The sequence below is a fragment of the Anolis carolinensis genome, chromosome 2 (assembly GCF_035594765.1).
Source record: "Anolis carolinensis isolate JA03-04 chromosome 2, rAnoCar3.1.pri, whole genome shotgun sequence".
In the NCBI taxonomy this organism is placed as follows: domain Eukaryota; kingdom Metazoa; phylum Chordata; class Lepidosauria; order Squamata; family Dactyloidae; genus Anolis; species Anolis carolinensis.
In genome coordinates this window covers 1198705-1222060 of record NC_085842.1, presented here as the reverse complement: position 1 = coordinate 1222060, position 23356 = coordinate 1198705, and the positions used below count along the sequence as shown (strand labels likewise).

General features: G+C 41.6%; 2 protein-coding genes across 3 annotated transcripts in view; both read right to left on the bottom strand.

Moving 5' to 3' along the window:
• rgl2 (ral guanine nucleotide dissociation stimulator like 2) overlaps positions 1–2963 on the bottom strand; it is a 59299-nt gene extending 56336 nt beyond the window's left edge. For both annotated transcript variants that reach the window (XM_062972710.1, XM_062972712.1), the window contains exon 1: positions 2810–2963. The gene's annotated coding sequence lies outside the window, so the exon portion shown is untranslated. The remainder of the gene's footprint in view (positions 1–2809) is intronic.
• A 7438-nt stretch (positions 2964–10401) lies between these two features.
• rps18 (ribosomal protein S18) lies at positions 10402–22075 on the bottom strand. The gene is made up of 6 exons (XM_062972874.1): positions 21987–22075; positions 17439–17537; positions 16083–16169; positions 12414–12515; positions 10735–10826; positions 10402–10528 (listed from the first exon to the last, which is right to left on the bottom strand). The coding sequence occupies exons 1-6, from the start codon at positions 21987–21989 to the stop codon at positions 10453–10455; spliced, it is 459 nt and encodes a 152-aa protein (XP_062828944.1). The 5' UTR covers positions 21990–22075; the 3' UTR covers positions 10402–10452.
• Between the last annotated feature and the right edge of the window lie 1281 nt (positions 22076–23356).

The following is a 23356-nucleotide window of genomic DNA, read 5'->3' as shown; positions in this document are numbered from 1 at the left end:
ATACTCGAGTATAAGCCTAGTTTTTCAGCCCTTTTTTTAGGCTTATACTCGAGTGAGGATCCTGGTTGGCTTATATTTGGGTCACCTTATACTCGAGAATATATGGTACATTTATTATTTTTCTCTATTATTATTGGTATTAGTACATTTATTATTTTACTCTATTATTATTACATTTATTATTGTACTCTATTATTGTTGCTACTATTGCATTTATTTTACTCTATTTTATTATTATTATTATTATTATTATTATTATTATTATTATTAATAGATTTATTATTTCACTCTGATCTTATTATTATTATTACATTTATTATTCTATTCTATTTATTATTACATGTATTATTTTCCTGTATTTATTTTATTATTTATTATTTATTTCTCACATTTATATCCCGCCCTTCTCACCCGACGAGACTCAGGGCAGCTTACAACAGTGGCAACAATTAGATGCCCATACAAACCAATATAAAACAGCACATAAAACAGTTAGAACTATTAAAATACATTATGAATTAAAAATATACATTTCAAACATAAAATAAGATCTGTTCTTCCTCATGCTTTGTCCATAGTTCAGTCCGTGTCATCTTCACCATTTATTATTATTTATTTATTATTATTTATTATTACATGTATTATTTTACACTATTATTATTAAAAGGATACATAAGCACATTTACATTGAAGATGATGAGAAGAATGATTGGATCAGCGTTGGGACAGTCTTATCTTAAATTTGAGCTTTATGTAAATATTCAAAAACATTTAACCTACCGATGCCTCAATTAATGTAATGTTATTGGTATCTATTTTTATTTCTGAAATCTACCACCCTCGGCTTATACTGGAGTCAATGATTTCCCACTTTTTTTGTGGTAAAATTAGGTGCCTCAGCTTATATTCGGGTCGGCTTATATTCGAGTATATACGGTATACCCTCGGCACTAATATTAAATAGACATTAAATAATATTATAAATACAGTAGAGTCACTTATCCAACACTCGCTTATCCAACGTTCTGGATTATACAACACATTTTTGTAGTCAATGTTTTCAATATATCATGATATTTTGGTGCGAAATTTGTAAATACAGTAATTACTACGTAGCATTACTGCCTGTTGAACTACTTTTTCTATCAAATTTGTTGTCTAACATGATGTTTTGGTGCTTAATTTGTAAAGTCATAACTTAATTTGATGTTTAATAGTCTTTTCCTTTATCCCTCCTTATTATCCAACATTTTTGCTTATCCAACGTTCTGCTGGCCCATTTATGTTGGATAAGTGAGACTCTACTGTATTAGATTATATCTTCAGCACTAATATAAAATAGGCAATCAATAATATTATAAATAATATATATACATATGTGTGTGTTAAATATTATATTATATACCCGGAAGCTAGTATTAAACAGGTATAAAATAATATTATAAATAATATAAAATACATATTACACCTTATAAATATAACATTATACCCTCAGCACTAATATAAAATAGGCAATCAATAATATTATAAATAATATATATACATATGTGTGTGTGTGTGTTAAATATTATATTATATACCCGGAAGCTAGTATTAAACAGGTATTAAATAATATTATACATAATATAAAATATATATTACACATCATAAATATAACATTATACCCTCAGCACTAATATAAAATAGGAATTAAATAATATTTTAAATCTATATATATAAAAGAGTGATGGCATCACGGCGACCGACAAAACAACGAAACTACAGGCCCCCCCGACCTCGAAATTTGACAACACAACCCATGCCTCTAGGTTGATACAACAAAAAGAAAACAAAAATAAAGTCCTAGTTAGAGGGAGAGGAATAATAGCTTTTATCCAATTCCTGCCAGTTAGAAGGCTAAGCTCCTCCAATTTGGTCTCCTAGCAACCCAATAAAAATAATAAAAAACACTAAAATTAATTAAAAACACTAAAAGATTAATACGATAAAATACTATAATAACAGAAAATAACTAAAAATAATACAAGAAAACAATAAAATATAATAAATAAAAAGATAACTTACAATAAAATTAATTAAAAATACAAATAACATCAAATAAAAATTACACAACAATTTTTAACCAATACCACCACCACTTTGCCACAGCAATGCGTGGCCGGGCACAGCTAGTTATATACAGTAGAGTCTCACTTATCCAACACTCGCTTATCCAACGTTCTGGATTATCCAACGCATTTTTGTAGTCAATGTTTTCAATATATCGTGATATTTTGGTGCTAAATTCGTAAATTCAGTAATTACTACATAGCATTACTGCGTATTGAACTACTTTTTCTGTCCAATTTGTTGTATAACATGATGTTTTGGTGCTTAATTTGTAAAATCATAACCTAATTTAATGTTTAATAGGCTTTTCCCTAATCTCTCCTTATTATCCAACATATTCGCTTATCCAACGTTCTGCCAGCCCGTTTATGTTGGATAAGTGGGACTCTACTGTATATATGTGTGTGTGTGTGTTTCATATTACAGTATGTTCTATATTGTAATATTACACAATATGGTATATTATGTATTATATTAAAATACCAGTGTTTGCTCTCCAGGGCCAGAGTGGTAGTAAATAAAATCCATGATGATGATGATGATGATGAAGAAATAGGCCAGTCAATGTGGGATCTGAGGGAGACCCTTCCTGAGGAGACAGGCTTTTCCTCCTCCCAAGGGCCGGGGCCAGGCTGGATGCCCTCTGGGTGCCCCTCTCTCCCTCCCTCCCCCCCTGGGACCCTTTTCTCCCCGTCCTTACCGTGGGGCCTGGGGGGCTCTCCATAGGGAGCGAGGCGGGAAAGGGCGACGCTGCCTCCGTCTGGATCAATAACTGCCCGCGGAGTTGGCTGGACGGAAAGCCCGGAAGTGGAGCAAGCCGGGCAGGCACAAGCAGCGGGGCAAACCCGGAGCGGAGCCCCAGGCAGAGAGGAACGGAGGGGGGGAAAGCCCGGAACTGGATCCCTGCCTCCCTCTGCGGCAGAGCAGAGCAGAGCCCTGGACGGGACGGCGCTTGCGTTTCTGCCCGGACTGGGGATCGGGGCAAAGCGGAAAACCCGGAGCGGATTCCATCCTTCCCTTGGGAGGAAGGAGCACAATGGAGCCCCCTTCCTTCCTTTCTTCCTTCCTTTTGCCTGGCTTTCCTGCCAAGGTGCATCCGGTGCAGGCTTCCTCCCAGGTTTTCCATGGGGCCAAGACTTCTCCATAGGGCAGGGGTCCCCAAACTAAGGCCCGGGGGCCGGATGCGGCCCATCGAAGCCATTTATCTGGCCCCCACGGCACAGGGGCAGAAGGGGGTTGGGCTAAATAATCCAAGGAGTCTCTTCTTCTCTTACAACCCTTATTATTATTATTATTATTATTATTATTATTATTATTATTATTATTATTATTATTATTATTATGTTATGGCACAGCAAACAAGATAGATATGCTGGATTTCGTTTCGCAAAACCACAAGTCGAACACTTCCCAAGTGTCTAGGACTGTGTGATGTATTTTCTGATGTGTGCAGATCCCAGTAGGGTGGCCTTTTGCAGTTGGCAGATGGCGATTTTGTCAATGTCTATTGTTTCCAAATGCCGGCTGAGATCTTTTGGCACAGCACCCAGTGTGCCCATCACCACTGGGACCACCTGCACTGGTTTCTGCCAGTCTTTGAAGTTCAATCTTGAGGTCCTGAGAGCGGCTGAGTTTTTCCTCTTGTTTTTCTTCAATGCGACTGTCACCTGGGATGGCAACATCAATGATCCAAACCTTGTTCTTTTCCACAACTGTGATGTCTGGTGTGTTGTGTTCCAGAACTTTGTCAGTCTGGATTCGGAAGTCCCACAGTATCTTTGCATGTTCATTTTCCAATACTTTTGCAGGTTTGTGATCCCACCAGTTCTTTCCTGCTGGGAGGTGATACTTGAGGCATAAGTTCCAATGAATCATTTGGGCCACATAGTTGTGCCTCTGTTTGTAGTCTGTCTGTGCAATTTTCTTACAGCAGCTGAGGATATGATCTATGGTTTCATCGGTTTCCTTGCACAGTCTGCACTTTGGGTCATCAGCTGATTTTTCGATCTTGGCCTTAATTGCATTTGTTCTGATGGCTTGCTCCTGGGCTGCAAGGATCAGGCCTTCTGTCTCCTTCTTCAGGGTCCCATTCGTGAGCCAGAGCCAGGTCTTCTCTTTATCAGCTTTTCCTTCAATTTTGTCAAGGAACTTTCCATGCAGTGTTTTGTTGTGCCAGCTGTCAGCTCTAGTTTGTAGTGCGGTTTTCTTGTACTGGTTTTTTGTCTGCTGTGCTTTGAGGAGTTTCTGATTTTTGACTTCAATCAAAGCAGGTTCTTCACTTTGCTTGACATATTCTGCCAGGGCATGTTCTTCTTCTTTGACTGCTTGCTTTACTTGTAAGAGTCCTCTGCCCCCTGATCTTCTAGGCAGATATAGTCGGTCAACATCACTGCGAGGGTGCAGTGAATGAGGAATGGTCATGAGTTTTCTTGTTTTTCTGTCCAAATTGTCCAGTTCCATCTGTGTCCAGTTTATGATGCCAGCAGTATATCTTATGACAGGTATGGCCCAGGTGTTTATGGCCTTGATGGTGTTGCCTCCATTGAGCTTATTATTATTATTATTATTATTATTATTGAAGCTGGGTGGCCATCTGTCAGGGATGCTTGGCTTGTGATTTTGGTGTGCAGAGGCAGAAGGGGGTTGGACTAAGAGTCTCTTCCAACCCTCTTTTTATTATTATTGTTATTGTTATTATTATTAATTATTATTGCTCAGTGGCCAACTATAGTCCGGCCCACCAACAGTCCGAAGGATCGTGAACTGGCCCCCTGTTTAAAAAGTTTGGGGACCCCTGCCATAGGGCCTTGGGGGTCTGGGATGTCAATGGGGAGAGGACCCGAGTGGGGCCAGGCAGGCCTCTCCTTGGGTGTATGGTTGTCAATTTCGAACAGGTCCTAATGGTTTTTCACTCTTTTAAGATTCTTTAAAATACTTTTTTTACCTTTAACCCGCTTTTAATGTTTGCAAAGTATTGTGTATACAGCGTTTTTAAATTGCATGCTGGTGCTTTTATGTGAAGCCGCCTTTGAGTCTCCAGCCGGGTGGAGAGATAAAGCGGGGTGTAATTAATATTAATATAATTAATATTAAAGAAATAAATATAATAGTTTTATATACAGTAGAGTCTCACTTATCCAACATAAACGGGCCGGCAGAACGTTGGATAAGCGAATATGTTGGATAATAAGGAGAGATGAAGGAAAAGCCTATTAAACATCAAATTAGGTTATGATTTTACAAATTAAGCACCAAAACATCATGTTATACAACAAATTTGACAGAAACAGTAGTTCAATATGCAGTAATGCTACGTAGTAATTACTGTATTTATGAATTTAGCACCAAAAAATCATGATATATTGAAAACATTGACTACAAAAATGCATTGGATAATCCAGAACGTTGGATAAGCGAATGTTGGATAAGTGAGACTCTACTGTATATGTATGTATATATATATATACACACACACACACACACATATATATATACAATATAATTTACAATAATATGTAATAATTATAACATATTGTATATACATATAATATTCATAATATTATATTGTAATACGATATAATACTAATAATACAATATAATAATATTAATTATATATCATATTTTACATGTAATATTACTAATATTACAATATGTTGATACAGTATAATATAGTAATTTGTTACCAGTATTGTACTATACTAATATAATATTGTATGTAAATTTAATTTGTAAGCCGCTCTGAGTCCCCTTCGGGGTGAGAAGGGCGGCATATAAATGTAGCAAATAAATAAATAAATAAATATATTTATATTATTTGTTTATATATATATATATATATATATATATATATATATAAATAAATAAACAAAGGGAGCCCCCAGTCTCACAGTGTGTTAAAGCGCTGAGCCGCTGAACTTGCAGACCGAAAGGTCGCAGGTTTGAATCCTGGGAGCGGAGTGAGCTCCTGCTGTTAGCCCCAGCTTCTACTAACGCAGCAGTTTGAAAACATGCAAATGTGAGTCGATCAATAGGTACCGCTCCTATTGGCGGAAAAGGTAACGGCACTCAATGCAGTCATGCCAGCGGCCACATGACCTTGGAGGCGTCTAGGGACAACGCCTGCTCTTTGGCTTAGAAATGGAGATGAGCACCAACCCCCAAAGTCGGGCATGACTGGACATTAAGTCAGGGGAAAACTTTTACCTTTACCTACTATAATTAATATAAATAAAAAAATATAAATGAATATAAATTAATAAATAGTTATAAATAAATAACTCCCACAAATGACAGACCTGGACCAAACCTGGCACACAACAGAACATACTGAGGATATTGACCTTGATGGGAGTTATAGTTCACCTGCGTCCAGAGAAACTGTGACCCAACACTGACCATGGACTGGGACCAAACTGGGCACAGAGAAGCCTCATGAACATACTGCAGGAGTTTGTGGGAATAGACCTTGATTTTGGGAGTTGTAGTTCACCTGCATCCAGAGAAACTGTGACCCAACACCGACAATCCATCAGGACCAAACTTTGCACAAGGAAGCCCCATGACCAACTGAACATATTGCAAGAGTTTGTGGGAATAGACCTTGCTTTTGGGAGTTGTAGTTCACTAACATGGCCAATTGCACAGGCATTTTCTAATGGGAGCACTTATTTAAAAAATCAGGAAAGACTGGCTTCTTACAAAGAAATAGTGCTATTAATTACCAAACTGATGATGACCTAACACCCCAAAACAAATAATGTATTTTTAAAATAACCCGGGGAACCGCCAGGTCCCGAGGCTAGTAAATGAATAAATGTCAACAGGACTCATGGATGCTAATACCGTGTTTCCCTGAAAATAAGACAGTGTCTTATATTAATTTTTGCTCCCAAAGATGCGCTAGGTCTTATTTTCAGGGGATGTCTAATTTTTCCATGAAGAAGAATTCACATTTATTGTTGAACAAAAAAAAAAAAAAAAAGAAAGACCATTTATTATATACTGTACAGTAGTTGTCATCACAAACCAGCATAACCAGACAAACTGTGAATCCTATCAAGAATTTCTTGTTACTACCAGTATTTCCATGGACAACAATGTATGGTACGTACATTGACCGATCCTGCATGCTCTGGTGTTCTGTTCAATGGGCATGCTTCCAAACAAAACCTTTGCTAGGTCTTACTTTCAAGGGAGGCCTTATATTTAGCAAATCAGCAAAACCTCTACTAGGTCTCATTTTCTGGGGATGTCTTATTTTAGGGGAAACAGGGTAGGACTCTAGGGTTTCATTAGGACCAGGACTCTCCTTGAGTTTCAACAGAACTCTTGGATGTCAATAGAGGCAAAGGCTGGGGCCCTTGGGTTGCAATAGGGCCAGGAGTCTTGGATTTAAATAGGGATCCGATTCGAGTAGAGCCAGGCAGTGCTCTTGAAGGTCCATGGGGCTCTTGGGTTCCCATGGGGCAGGGCCCCTCTCTTCCCTTCCTGGCCAGCAGCGATAAGGCCGGTAAAGGGGGGAAACGCCCCAAAGGCTGGGCTGGGAAGGGCCGCTTTGCTCCCCTTTGGCAGCAGAAGCAGGGCTTGGAAAGAGGCATATGCTGTCCTTGCAATTCAGGGCCCACCATTTCTGGTTTCTCTGGGGTTCCCTTGGCAGGATGCAGCAGGAGGTGACCACCACCACCACTACTACGGCTTTTCCGAGGAGGCTGAGAGAGTGTGACCTGCTTGGAGCTGCCATTGACAATACACTATTCAATACACTATCCAAGCCCTGGCCTCTCGGAGTCCGACATTCAGGCCACTCTGCATTTCTCTCATCACAGTTTGCCATTACTTACCTCTGAGGCTGAGAGTGTGTGACTTGCTTGCAAATCTGGGGGATTTATTAGCAGGATTATTTCCAATATCTTTTAAATGTGTTTAAAGTGATTTTAACAAATTCTATTTTAACTGCGGGTTTGTCCGGTCTGAAATTTTTCTTTAATGCCGCAAGTGACTTTGCATCTCAGTCAAGAGCTAACAGCAGGATATAATTATGGTAATAATAATAATAATAAGAAGAAGAAGAAAAAGGTTTGGATCATTGATGTTGCCATCCCAGGGGACAGTCGCATTGACGAAAAACAACAGGAAAAACTCAGCCGCTATCAGGACCTCAAGACTGAACTTCAAAGACTCTGGCAGAAACCAGTGCAGGTGGTCCCGGTGGTGATGGGCACACTGGGTGCCGTGCCAAAAGATCTCAGCCGGCATTTGGAAACAATAGACATTGACAAAACTACGATCTGCCAACTGCAAAAGGCCACCCTGCTGGGATCTGCGCGCATCACCCGAAAATACATCACACAGTCCTAGACACTTGGGAAGTGTTTGACTTGTGATAATAATAATAATAGAGACCCCCAAAGGCCACCCAGTTCATCTCCCTCCTTCCAGGCAATAAGGCACAATCTGAGCCCTCTGGACAGATGGCCATCCAGCCTCTGCTTTAAAATAATGACAGAGAACATTCCTAGAGTTAGAAGGGACCTCTAAAGGCCATTCAGTCCAACCCTCTTCTCTTTGCCAGGCAGGAAGAAACCAGGGCCGGGCTTTAGCACAGCAGGTTAAACCACCAGCTGCAGTAAATCTTCATCAGTTTAAAGACTGACAGTTTGAAGCCCAGGTCAGGGTGAACTCCTGGCCTTTAGCCCATTTTCTGCCTACCTGGCGGTCCAAAAGCAACCTGTGAGTAGATAAATAGGTACCAAGTGGTAACTATTTATCTACTCACAGGCACCCATAAGGAAATGCCAGGAACCAAACACAAGCCTCCAAGATGTTGAAGACCGGAAAGCCTATATATATATGTATATATAAATGGTCCCTCACTACTTCGCAGTTCACTTTTCACAGATTCGCTGTTTTTCAATAAACTCTAAGACTATTATAAATCATAAACAATTACAATTTACAGCCTAAGAAAGGGAGGAAGGAGAAGCCAAAGGGAGAGAAAAGGAGCCCAAGTGGCAACAGGAGGAGGAGAAGGGGATTTATCATCACACAATTGGTTGATAAAGACGTAAAACAGTGTACAACTACTAAAATAATGTATAAATATTAAAATAAATATAGTGCCCCTACTTTGCGGATTTTCACTTATTGCAGGTGGTCCTAGAACCTAACCCTTGCGGTAAGTGAGGGAACACTGTACACCTCTATCTATGTTCAATTGTCTGTCTTGTCAGTGTATAAATGGCACTGCATGTTTGCTGCATATGTATGTTCTGTAATCCACCCTGAGTCCCCCTTGGGATGAGAAGGGCGGAATATAAATACTGTAAATAAATACCTTCTAAATCCTCTTGACAGATGGCCATCCAACCTGTTTCAAAACCTCCACTGGAATGCAGAAGCAGATTCAACAGCTCTTAGGCTTAAGCAGAGTATTTTGATTTCCTGCCATTTGAATCATTATTATTATTATTATTATTATTATTATTATTATTATTATTATTATACTTTATTTGTACCCGCTAGCATCTCCCGAATGACTCGATGCGGCTTACAAAGGCCAAGGCCTCAACACACAATATAACAATACAAAACAAAAGGCAAATTAAAAACAATTAAAACAGTATAAACAACAAGCAATAAACAATACGCTAAAACACAATAAAACTGGGCCGGGCCAGGGTACAAGATTAAAAGTGCTGATGTGACAGGTGTTATATAAGGCTTCTAGGGCAAGTGCAGAGTGCGATATACGATCTTAGTTCTAATAAAGTGCTTATGGGACTTGGTATTGGAGATTTCCTATTAATCTGGGAAGGCACATTGGAACAGCCAGGTCTTCAAGTTCTTTCTGAAGACTGCCAATGTAGGGGCCTGTCTGAGATCCTTGGGGAGGGTGTTCCAGAGTCGGGGGGCCACCACGGAGAAGGCCCTGTCTCGTGTCCCCACCAACCGCGCTTGCGACGCAGGCGGGATCACGAGCAGGGCCTCTCCATGGCTCCGTAGTGTTGTCCCAGTCTCTGGAGCATCAGCAAACAAGCCTTGCCTCATTCCCCTCCTCAAATATTTAAACCTGGCTCTTCTTGTGTCCCCTTCTCTTCTCCAAGCAGAACATCCCCATCTCTCCAAACCACTCCTTTGTGGGATTCTTGGCTTCCAAACTTTTGACCACAGATATTTTCCTCCCTTCCTGCCCCTCTCCTTACTGAACTGCTTCAGCCCAGAACTGGACCCTGAGCCCCGAACGAGGCAGAAAAGGAAACGCAGACCAAGAGCCAAGGAGCCGAGTCCGGAGGGTCTGGAAAGGGTAAACTTTTATTGTTTTTATCGCGCGCAGGAAGGAGCCTCCTACTTCTTCTTGGAGACACCCACGGTTCTGCCCCTGCGGCCGGTGGTCTTGGTGTGCTGCCCTCGGACACGGAGGCTGCAGGAAGGAAAGAAGACAGAAGGGTCAGCGGATGGAGAGCATCACAGGGGAACTCTTGAGAGCTTAAGGCAGCCCTGGGCCGACTTCAGCCTTCCCTATCGGCTGTTAGGAATTGTGGGAGTCGAAGTCCAAAACACCTGCAGGGAAGGCTGAAGTTGGCCCAGGGCTGCCTTAAGGGAATTGTATTTCTGCATGGGACTCACCCCCAGAAGTGGCGCAGGCCCCGGTGGGCCCGGATCTTCTTCAGGCGCTCCAAATCCTCGCGGAGCTTGTTGTCCAGCCCATTGGCCAAGACCTGCGGCAGGGAGAGAAGGACCAGGTGTGAATAATGATGGAAAGGGCATCCTACTGCTGGGGACGGGTGGGGGGAGAAGGCAAGGCAAGGCCTGTATTCTGCTGCTGTGGAGACTGGGACACAATGGAGCCATGGGTTCAAATGGCAGGAAGAGAGGAAGATGGGAGTCCAGTGGAGCCTTTTGTCTCTGGAGGATGGTTTTCTGCCTCCTGTCTGGTAGAAGGGGGTCAGATTGGATTGTCTTTACGGGATCCTTTCCAACTTTAGGATTGTATGAGAAGTAGACAGAGACAGACACGTGTTTGGGAGAGGGAGAACTGGCATAGAGGCTGGATGGCCATTTGTGTAGAGCAGTGATGGCCAACCTATGACACGCGTGTCAGCAATGACACGCTGCCGCATACAGATTGATTGGATGACTAAGGTCTTTTGTGGTCAAATTTGGTGTGTACAATAGAGAGAAATCAGCATGGAAATTGCAAGAGGTACCATAGATTGTTGTACATGGAAATAATGGTAGTAAATAGTTTTTGATTTATTAATACAGTTATATAATTTTTTAAATTTAAACTATATATATTGTGAAATTATGTTTTTTTCTCTCAAAGTGACCCAAGTCATGCTAGGTTTTTTGGTGAATTTTGACACACCAAGTGCAAAAGGTTGCCCATCATTGGTGTAGAGGGTTGGATTATATAATAATAATAATAATTTATTAAATAATATTTTATGTAGATTTTCCCCATGCAGAACAAACTAATTCTAAATTAACAAATGCTAATTTCTGTGCAAAACATTCACATGAAAATTCTGCACAGAATAAATAGGTCCTGAACTTATTTTGCCAATTCTGGATTCTTGTCAATTTTCTCGACACTCTGAGAGTTCTGGAAAACAAGCATGCAACTAAAAAGAGTATGCTTTTGTGTTGAGTCTTCAATTGAGAATTCATGTTGATGGCTGTGTAGTTGATTTCCACGCCCTAATCTTAATAAACATAACATTCAAATTTCCTCGAATTTCTATTTACTCGGAGTATTCAAAACTATCTCCCCGAAGGGACTCAGGGTGGCTTATAACAAAATAAAAAACAGTGGCAAACATCCAATGCCAACATATAAACAAGGGAACTCAATAGATTATAAAAGCAACTTAAATAAGCAAGACAAGACTGTGTTCTCCTGCCTGTTCAAAGGGAGTCACACTCCCATCCTTGCATGAACTGTATTATAGACAAACAGACAAGAGACAGATGTGTGTGTTTGTGTGAGAAAGTGAGATATGTATACGGAGAGAGCTGAGAGACAGACAGAGGCTGGATATGGCCTTCTGCCAGGAGAGCTCTGATTGTGCCTTCCTCCCTGGCAGAATGGAATCAAGACTGAATTGTCTTTAGGGAGATCCCACCCATTTTAGGATTGTATGAGAAATAGAAAGACGGGCAAATAGATATGCACATATGTGTTTGTGAGAGTGGGGAGGTTATACAGGGGCTGGAGAGTTATCTGTGTGAGGAGGACTCCGACTGTGCTTTCCTCCCTGGCCAAGGGGGGTGGGACTGGATGGCCCGTTTTCCTCGGTGCCCACCTGGCTGTACTTCCCATCCTTGACGTCCTTCTGCCTGTTGAGGAACCAGTCGGGGATCTTGTACTGCCGGGGGTTCTGCATGATGGTGATCACGCGCTCCACCTGTTTGGAGACATAGAAAGAGAGGTTCCCCATCAGCACCCCTTCTGCTGCCCTTGGTGAAGACCCAGAACAGCCTGCATCCAAGCACAGCACAGGCAAAGGAGGGCTGGGACCCAAGAGCTCTGACCTTCATCCACAACAGAGGAAGAAGACTGCGTGGTTCCTGTGCCAGCACATGCCAACAGCTTCATGTTCCCTTATAATATATTATCATTATTAATAATAATATAATACAAGAAAATAATATAATACAGTACAAGAAAACCGCACTACAAACTAGAGCTGACAGCTGGCACAACAAAACATTGCATGGAAAGTTCCTTGACAAAATTGAAGGAAAAGCTGATAAGGAGAAGACCTGGCTATGACTCATGAATGGGACCCTGAAGGAGACAGAAGGCCTGATCCTTGCAGCCCAGGAGCAAGCCATCAGAACAAAGGCAATTAAGGCCAAGATCGAAAAATCAGCTGATGACCCAAAATGCAAACTGTGCAAGGAAACCGACAAAACCATTGATCATCTCCTCAGCTGCTGTAAGAAAATCGCACAGACAGACAACAAACAGAGGCACAACTATGTGGCCCAAATGATTCATTGGAACTTATGCCTCAAGTACCACCTCCCAGCAGTAAAGAACCGGTGGGATCACAACCTGTAAAAGTATCGGAGAATGAGCACGCAAAGATACTGTGGGACTTCCGAATCCGTACTGACAAAGTTCCGGAACACAACACACCAGACATCACAGTTGTGGAAAAGAAAAAGGTTTGGATCATTGATGTCACCATCCCAGGTGAATCGCATTGACGAAAAACAACAGGAAAAACTCAGCCGCTATCAGGACCTCAAGATTAACTGCAAAGACTCTGGCATAAACCAGTGCAGGTGGTCCCGGTGGTGATCGGCACATAGGGTGCTGTGCCAAAAGATCTCAGCCGGCATTTGGAAACAATAGACATCGACAAAATTACGATCTGCCAACTGTAAAAGACCACCCTACTGGGATCTGCACGCATCATCCGAAAATACATCACACAGTCCTAGACACTTGGGAAGTGTTTGACTTGTGATTTTGTGAAACGAAATCCAGCATATCTATCTTGTTTGCTGTGTCATAATAAAATAATAATAAAGTTCTAGACATCCTCTTTCCCTGAAGGGACTCAGGGCGGTTTGCAGACACAAAACAAAAAGGCAAACATTCAATGCCTCAAACTAGTAAAAATACATAAAAATACTACAATATAATGCACAATAATAATAAACTAACACTAAAAAATTAAGCACTGAGATGAAAATAATCAAAAACAATCCAATAAGACATAGTAAATTAAAAATGAGTAAAACATTACAACATATACCCTAAAATCAATTAAGATACAATTACACTGAAATGGCTTTAAAATGGCTAACACTGGCATCCATTTAAGACAGTGGTTCTCAACCTGTGGTTCCCCAGATGTTTTGGCCTTCAACTCTCAGAAATCCTAACAGCTGGTAAACTGGCTGGGATTTCTGGGAGTTGTAGGCCAAAGCACCTGGGGACTCACCAGTTGAGAAACACTGATTTAAGATGTATCATAGCAGCCATAAAATACAATAAAGTGCATAAGTGTGTTTTCAGAAGTTTCTTAAAGAGGAGGGTGGAGCTGTTTTCATTTCTTTAGGGATATAGTTCCAGAGACGGGGAGCGATCATGGAGAAGGCCCCCTCTCTTGTTCCCACCACCCAAGCTTGTGACAGGGTGGGACCGAGAGGAGGGCCTCTTTCGCTGACCGCAGTGAATGGGATGATCTGTATAGGGAGATGCAATTAGACAAACCATTTAGATTTGAACCGTTTGGATCTGAACCATTTAGGGCAGTGTTCCTCAAACTGTGGGTCCCCAAGCCAAAACATTTGGGGACCCACAGGTTGAGAACCACTGGTTTAGGGCTTAATAGGTAACAACCAGCAGTTTTTATTTAGCCTGGAAGTGGAGCAAGAGAGTCTCGTCCTCTCTCTTAGGAGTCAGAAGAATAAGGGTTTTGTGACAGCAGCTGCTAGTGCTCCAACTGCTCCCCACAAAGAGTTAAAGCAGAATGGGCAAACTTCAGAACCTCCAAATCTTTTGGACTTCCCACAATTCCTAACAGTCGGCAGGCCCATGCCCAAGCTAGAAGTTTATTCATGGTTGCAAAGCAGAAAAACAATAGGTTGCTTACAGGGGTATATTTAAAAGTCAAATGTTTCCTTTTCCTTTTCCTACTTGTAATTATATTTAAATGACCTTTTCAAAGCAGGAAATCAAGCAATTGTTCATAGGTTCATATTGAAAAGCATAATGTTTCTCTTCCCAAATTTTCTAGGCTTAAGAACTGGAATGAGGGAAGTGACGCAGCATTTCATAAGAGCGCCTGCCCTGAGGATTTGGCCTGAGGAAGAAGCCATGAAGAGTGCTGGGTTTTTTAAAAGATGTAATATTCATATCCTGTGTTTTGTTTCTTACGTCACTGTGTTTAAAGTTGTTTTGCTTTTTAAAAAAAAATTATGTTCCATATTCTTTTAGCTGATTGAAGTTATATAATTATCCACCCACGTTTCCAGGGTAAACATTTGTGCATAACTGGTTGCTGTGAGTTTTCTGGGCTGTATGGCCATGTCCCATAAGCATTCTCTCCTGATTTTTCGCCCACATCTATGGCAGGCATCCTCTGAGGATTTAATCACTTACTTTCAGCTGCTTCCTTAAAGCCATCAAGTATCCTTTTAAACCATTCATGGAACCTTTAGAACTACTTGCTGTTAGAATCCCAATGAACAGTTATTTTCCCTTGATGCAATCAGGTACAGCATGATTACTTATTGTATTATTGCTGGTAAATTGCTTGTTATATTATGTCTTTAGATGTGAATCATTTGAAGAAGGGGAGGTTTTTTTTCAAAGATTTTTTGTTTTGAGAGAAATGCCCCTTGCATATAGCTACGTGACCAATTGTCTGTTCACTTGTTTACTTCTTTTGGAAGAATTTCTCATCAAACTTGGGACCCCTGAAGCTTACATACATTGGAACTGATATCAGACTGAGATACTTCCTGTTTGAGAGCAGTTGCTCCTTTTTCATTGTATTTTTCATGCTACTGTATTGAGCTTTGTACTGGGGATTATGGTGTAACTATATGCTATTTGGTCATTACAGTTCTCCTTTTGCATAGACTATTTTGTGTTTGTTTAGATACCTTACAGGTATTCCGGGATATTGTTTAGTAACATGGCCAGACAGCCCGGAAAACTCACAGCAACCCAGTGATTCCAGCCATGGAAGCCTTCGACAACACATTTGTAGATCAAATTATTTGCAGACTGCAGCACTTATCACTATCTCTATTACATTAAAATATTATTGAAGTGGGAAAAAACATTTCATGAAACCAACATAACATCTCACAGCCACGTTTCTCTAAAAGATTTCTGTTTCAAAAGCCTTCCCAACAGGGAGGGCAAGTGTCCAGTCAAAGGCAGGTAAAGAGGATTCACAACCCTTGAAAACCAGGCACATTTCTTTCCTCCTTCCTTCCTTGCTCACCTCGTCCTCTGTGAGTTCACCGGCCCTCTTGGTCAGGTCAATGTCAGCCTTCCTCAGGACCACGTGGGCATAGCGCCGGCCCACTCCCTGCAGAGGAAAGGAGAGATTAAGGAGGGGATCAGAACCCTTTGGGCAGGAAACACATTCAGTTTGCAGGAAACCTTTCTCCAGAGAACTGCAACACAAGGCCTGGAGAAAGGGTGCACTGCTCTTTGTCTCATGACAAAGAGTCAAAAGGGACTTCTTGCCAGACATGAGCTTTTGGCCAGCGCGGGAACAGCTCTTTGGGAGAAACGGCACAAATTGTTCCTTCCTCAAACTTGGAAACAGCAAGAGGATGTCCAGCCAGAATGGCCTCCTCTGCATTAAGGTCCAGAAGCCAGTCTGTGGGTAAGGGCATTTTTCAAGGCAGGGGTGGGCAATGGGGAGTGTGTGGAAACTGACACGCCCTCTATGGACACAACAGCAAACCCTGTTGACAGTTTCTCATAAAATATGAAATTCACAGACCGCTGGCTTGAAAATTGTTCATGAGAAAGGGATTCTTGTATTAATAACGTGATGCAATGCTCAAAAATGCCAGTGATTTTAGGATGCATTAACAGGAGTCTACTGTCCGGATTGAAGTTGTAGTCCCACTCTTTGTTGCTTTGGACAGACTTCACCTGGAATAACAACCTTGTGCCCAGTTCTGGGTGAAGAAATGGATACGGACAGGATAGAAGGTGTCCTGAGAAGGGCCACCAAAATGGCCAAACGTCTGAAAGCCGAGAAACCCAATGAAGAGATTCATATTATCCATTATCCCCGGGACAATCTACAACAGGTCTGAGCAAACTTCGGCCTCCTTTCATGTGTTTTGGACTTCAACTCCCACAATTCCCAACACTCTTAGGAATTATTGTGGGAGTTGAAGTCCAAGACACCTGAAGGGAGGGCTGAAGTTTGCCCATCAGTCAGTTCTTCTCCAGGTTTTAACAGGAGCTCCTTTGCAAAAAGCCAAGGGTGGGTCCCACCAAGTCCTTTCTTCTGTTTCCTTTGGCTCTCAAAGGGGTGAGTCATCCCCAGCAATCAGTTAAGGACACTTTGGGCAGGAGGCCATTTCTCATTTTCTGAACAAAAGAGGTCACAAGCCAAGGAGAATTGCATATGGAGCTATCAGGGACAGAGGGAGATGCTATGGGACTGGTCTACTGTACTTGTGTCCTAGATCTGTGTCATTCCCATAAGGCTGAGCTGCGAGGAGAGCAGGGAAAGGGGACTGAATCTGCCCCCAGGACACAGCAACACAGGCTCAAAGGCTGCTTTGGGCAAGACCTCCCACCCCAAGCCACCCCAATGAGTTTCCCCACAGACCTTGATGGCGGTGATGGCAAAGGCGATCTTCCTCCGCCCATCAATGTTGGTGTTGAGGACACGAAGAATGTGTTGGAACTTCTCTGGGATCACGAGAGACTGAGAAGGGAAAGGTGGTGTCAGAGCCAAACGCCAGTGGAGTTTTACAAACAGACCAAAATCTACGTATGGCAGTAGAAAAAGAACTCAGATTCAGCAGAATGGAGGAAAGAGCCTGATTCGTTTTGCCCTATGGCTGGCTGGGAGGGAGGGAAGGGCGGGCAAGGGAGAAGATGTATAATGGAAAAGAAAACACAAACCAGGGCAAAGCCAGATAGAATGAATTTTTCATCCTCATGATAATAATAATAATTTTATTTTTATACCCCGCCCCATCTCCCCGAAGGGACTCGGGGCGGCTTACATGGGGCCTTGCCCGATAAAACAATCAAATATCAAAGCACAGCAATAAAACAGTTATCCAATAAAAACATCAATTACAGTAAAAACAATCGTTTTTATGATAGACCCCATAACAGTGACCATTATTTTATCTGATGCACTTTACTTTTTCCCATCAGTTGGAAATAGCTCCAGTGTCCACCTTATCCCAAATATCTTATTGATTGTAGCACTTTAGTCATCTACCTCATCCCCTGTGTTCACAACACTCACTCTGTGCACTTTGGCACAGCTCATTTTTATGACTTTTACTCTGGTGTCTAAACTATGTTTATACTATGGTCACCATTTTAATTTTACTATGTTAATGTGTATAATTTTGTATATTTATTTTGATGTGTTTTACTCTGTTTATTGTAATCACCCGGGTTGGCCCCATATAAGCCGCCCTGAGTCCCCTCGGGAAGATGGAGGCATGGTACAAAAATTAAGTTATTATTATTATTATTACACAATACACTACCTCCCAATATAAATTCTGCAGACTGAATGGACCAGAGATGTCACTAATGGATACATTTAACTGAGGTTTCTTACTGAAGAGAAAAACCCCTCCTAAACAGAGGCTTAGAGCAGCAGCATCTGCACCTTGAAGCTCTGCTCTTTTCCCCATAAACCACATCAGAACTGGATTAAAACCAACACAGGACCAGGCTAATGCAAAGCAGTTCCTCGCAAAGTTGCTACACCTTCCATCTCTATATTGAAAGAAACTAAAATAATCAGTTTTAAAGCCACAGACGTCGACCTCTCTTGCTCCCAAGGCCCAAACTTGTTCTGATTAGGGGAAGGAGACATCCAATTTCAATCCTATTTAGAACACCCCAGTTATTAGGATGGACAACCTGCCCTTCTCAAAATGCATTCATGCTTTTCAAGGAATACAGGTAAATCCTCTCTGACAAGACTTTAGACCTTGGCCTATTTGCATAAAGACAGGGCCCATGCCTGAATATGAAAATTCATTGCAGGTTCCACAGAAACCTTGTTCACATAGCCTGGAGGTAATGACGCCCACAATATTTTGAAAATTCTGTGCCTTCACTGAGACATCAAAAGCAGAGATGTGACTCTCTCACCCACCCAGCTGGACAGTTTCAGAATTTCATACAGAAATACCTAACCTGTAATATAAACTGATTTTTATATTTGGTGCATTTTTCTACCAACATTTTTTTGAAATTGTTCTAAGTTATGTTAAGAGTCTCAGACTCAACAAATGAAGATACTGTATAAGTAAACGTAACAACATAAACTACACAGGTAAACAGTTATAGAATATTCATCCACATATATCAATGCATACATTTTAATAAAGCATATACATTGGGCTACGGGCCTACAAGCAGACAGGTATTATAGCAGGTTCAGTTTTCTTTGTCCAGAAATCCAAAATGTTCCAAAATTGTCCTTCTGAGCAGCTGAGAGAGTGGCACCTTTATTTGGTTCAATGTGCACAAACTTTGCTTCAGACTCAAAATCATTAAACATACTGAGCCCAAAATGACCTTCAGACCAGGTATAGTTCAAGGGGACAATATGGAGCTTTTATTCTGTAGCTTTAATTATTTTGTTGTTTCCATTTCTATAAGCCTTTTAGTGCCTCTAATATTAAACTCTATAATAAATGTCTAATATTATTTTTACCCTGAAGTGTTGCACAACATCATAAGACTTGGAAGAGATCCCAAAGGCTATCCATTCACCTCCCAAAGGCTATCCATTCACCTCTTCTACCATGAAGACACCATCCAAGCCCTCCCAACAGATGGCCAGCCAGCCAGCCTCTGCTTAAAACCTCCAGCTTATTATTATATTGATGTATACCTTGCTTTATCTCCCCTGAAGGGGCTCAAAGTAGCCTGACATAAAAGCATTCGCATAATTATTTAAAATATACAGAGAATCCTATTCCATGCTGAACAGTATAACCAGGAGGTTCTTCCAAATTTTTCATACATTACAATAATCTATTATGTTGTTGGGTTTCTAGCTTCAAGTTGCATCTGACTTTTTATTGTGTTAGAAGCGACCTGAGAACATACTGTAAGTCGCTTCTGGTGTGAGAGAATTGGCCGTCTACAGAGATGTTGCCCAGGTGACGCCCTGATGTGTTACCATCCTGCTGGGAGGCTTCTCTCATGTCCCTGCAAACTAGAGCTGACAGACGGGAGCTCACCCTGTCTCACGGACACGAAATGGAAACCTTTAGGTCAGTAGTTCAGCTGGCACATTGCGCCACCGCGTCTCCTAGATTTACGGAGTGCATCTACACTGTAAAAGCAATCCAGTTTAATAGCCACAGCCCAATGCTATAGAGTCCTGGGAGCTGCAGTTTGCGCTCTTTGGCAGAAGAGGCAAAAGATGTTGTACAAACCTGCAAATCTCATGACCCCACCACAATAAGCAATGGCAGTAAAAACAGAATCCAACTACATTAATTCTATAGTATAGATCAGACATGGGCACATTTTGGATCTCTAGGTGTTTTGGACTCCAACTCCCACAATTCCTAACAGCCTATAAAATTTTATATACAGCAGTCTCTCACTTATTCAACATAAATGGGCCGGCAGAACATTGGATAAGCGAATATGTTGGATAATAAGGAGGGATTAAGAAAAAGCCTATTACACATCAAATTAGGTTATGATTTTACAAATTAAGCATCATGTTATACAACAAATTTGACAGAAAAAGTAGTTCAATACACAGTAATTCTATGTAGTAATTACTGTATTTACAAATTTAACACCAAAATATCACGATGTACTGAAAACATTGACTACAAAAATGCGTTGGATAATCCAGAAAGTTGGATAAGCGAGACTATACCGTATTATTATTTCTGGTAACTTTAAAAATTGAACTCTGTATCTTTGCCTGCTAAGCTCAGATAGCTCAACGGGTTAAACTGCTAGCTGCAGGACGGCTGCTGACCAGACAGAGGGTTGGGAGAACGAACCTGTAAGTCAGGATGAGCTCTCAACTGTTAGCCCTAGCTTCTGCCAAATTAGCAGTTCGAAAGCATGCAATGCGAGTAGATCAATAGGTACCGCCTTGGCGGGAAGGTAAAAGGGCGCCCCATGCAGCCATGCTGGCAAAACACAATCAGAGAGGTCTACAGACATCGGCATGGGAAATGGAACAAGAGCACCTCGCCATGACCAGAGTTCAGATGAAAAAGGGAAAGACCTTTACCTTTGTCTGTGTATTGTATATCCTTGTTGTGTAAAAAAGGCATTGAATGTTTGCCTATATACTGTATATGTACTGTAATCTGCTCTGAGTCTCTCCGGGGAGATAAAGCAGAGTATAAATAAAGTGTAGTATTATTATTATTATTGGGCTTGCTGTGAAGTGACTGCTCAATTAGGTATGCTCCACTATCTTTGGCACAATTACCTAACAGAGAGGAGGCACTAAGACCAGGAGCCATGGGTTCAAATATTGCTGTTCAGCAGTGGAACTCTCTGCCTCGGAGTCCAATGGAAGCTCCTGCCTTGGAGGCCTAGTTCCCAACAGAACTCCCAGCCTCTGAGGATGCCTGCCATAGATGTGGGTGAAACGTCAGGAGAGAATGCTTCTGGGACATGCCCAGGCAGCCCGGAAAACTCACAGCAACCCAGTGATTCTGGCCAGGAAAGCCTTCGACAACACGTGGAGCTCCATTATTATTATATTGAGGCTGGGGTAGGACTAGATCAGGCATGGGGGCGAACTTGGGCCCTCCATGTGTTTTGGACTTCAACTCCCACAATTCCTAACAGCCTCAGGCCCTTTCCTTTTTCCCCTCAGCCGCATAAGCGGCTGAGGGGAAAAAGGAAGGGGCCTGAGGCTGTTAGGAATTGTGGGAGTTGAAGTCCAAAACACCCGGAGGGCCCAAGTTTGCCCTCATGCCTGGACCGGATGGCCTAAGGGGGGTCTCTTTCGACTCCCTTCATCCGCGGCTCCTCCGCCAGCCCCGGCGGCCTCCCCGCCTTCGAGACCCGGCCCAAAAGAGACCCCCGGCGGCCAGCTCTCGTCTGGTCCACCCCCGGTCCCTCTCGGCCTCTTCCCCGCGGAGGATGGCGACGGATAAGAACGGCCCCCCATCCCCGGACCCACCATGGCTGCTCTGTGTGCTCCTTCTTCAGGCTCCGGCCGGAAAAGGAAGTCGCGCCTGCGCGGAAGCCTCCATATACAGGCCCCGCCCACCCGGCGAGGCCGGCTTCCGATGAGCGCATGCTCGAATGCTTCCTCTCAGCCTCGAAGTCGAAGACGTCCACTTCCGCATTTTCCTGTTGCCATGGTGACAGAGAGCCCGAGCGGAGCGTTAGAAATAGAAATGTGATAGAAGTGCGCCCCATAGAGATATCGCGAGGACCAAAATCTGAGTCTTCCAAAGGGCTGGAGAGGCATTCTGATATATTATTATGTTTACAGTATATTTTTTCCTGTGTATTTAAATATATATCTCTTAATATTTATTTATTTATATTTTATTTATTACATATTATTTATTTATTACATATTTTATTTATTAAATATATTTTATTTATTATTATTATTATTATTAAATAATTATTAATATTTATTATTTATTTATTTATTATTTATTTATTACTTCTATCCCGCCCTTCTCACCCATCAGGGGACTCAGGGCGGCTTACTATATATATATATATATATATATATATATATAATCCATCGAGATTAAAAATTACAATAAATGTGTTGTCGAAGGCATTCATGGCCGGGATCACAGGGTTGTTGTATGGTAACCTCACAACCTCTGAGGATGCCTGCCATAGATGTGGGCGAAACGTCAGGAGAGAATGCTTCTGGAACATGGCCACACAGCCCGAAAGACATACAACAACCCAATTACAATAAAATTAAGAATATACATTAAAAATATACATTAATTATACCAGGGGTCCCCAAACTAAGGCCCGGGGGCCGGATGCGGCCCTCCAAGGCCATTGACCTGGCCCCCGCCCTCCGTTTTAGACATAGGCTCTCCCAAAGTCTGAAATGACTTGAAGGCACAACAACAACAATCCTACTTGATGATCTCATTGGCCAGAAGCAGGCCCACACTTCCCACTGAAATCCTGATAAGTTTACAGTATGTTGGTTAAAATTATTTTTATTTTTAAATATTGTATTGTTCTTTCATTTACCAATATTGTAAATGAATGATATGGTAATAATATAATATACTGTGTATACATATAATATTGATAATAATATTATAATGTAATACAATATAATATTTATTTATTTATTACAGTATTTCTACCCCACCCTTCTCACCCAATAGGGGACTCAGGGCGGCTAATAATAATAATAATAATACAATATAATAATATTGTATAATATAATAATATTAATTATATATTATATACTAGCTGTGCCCGGCCACGCGTTGCTGTGTCTGAGTCTGGTGGTGTTGGTCAGTCTACATTAGGTTGTATTGATGCTGTGACCTCCAC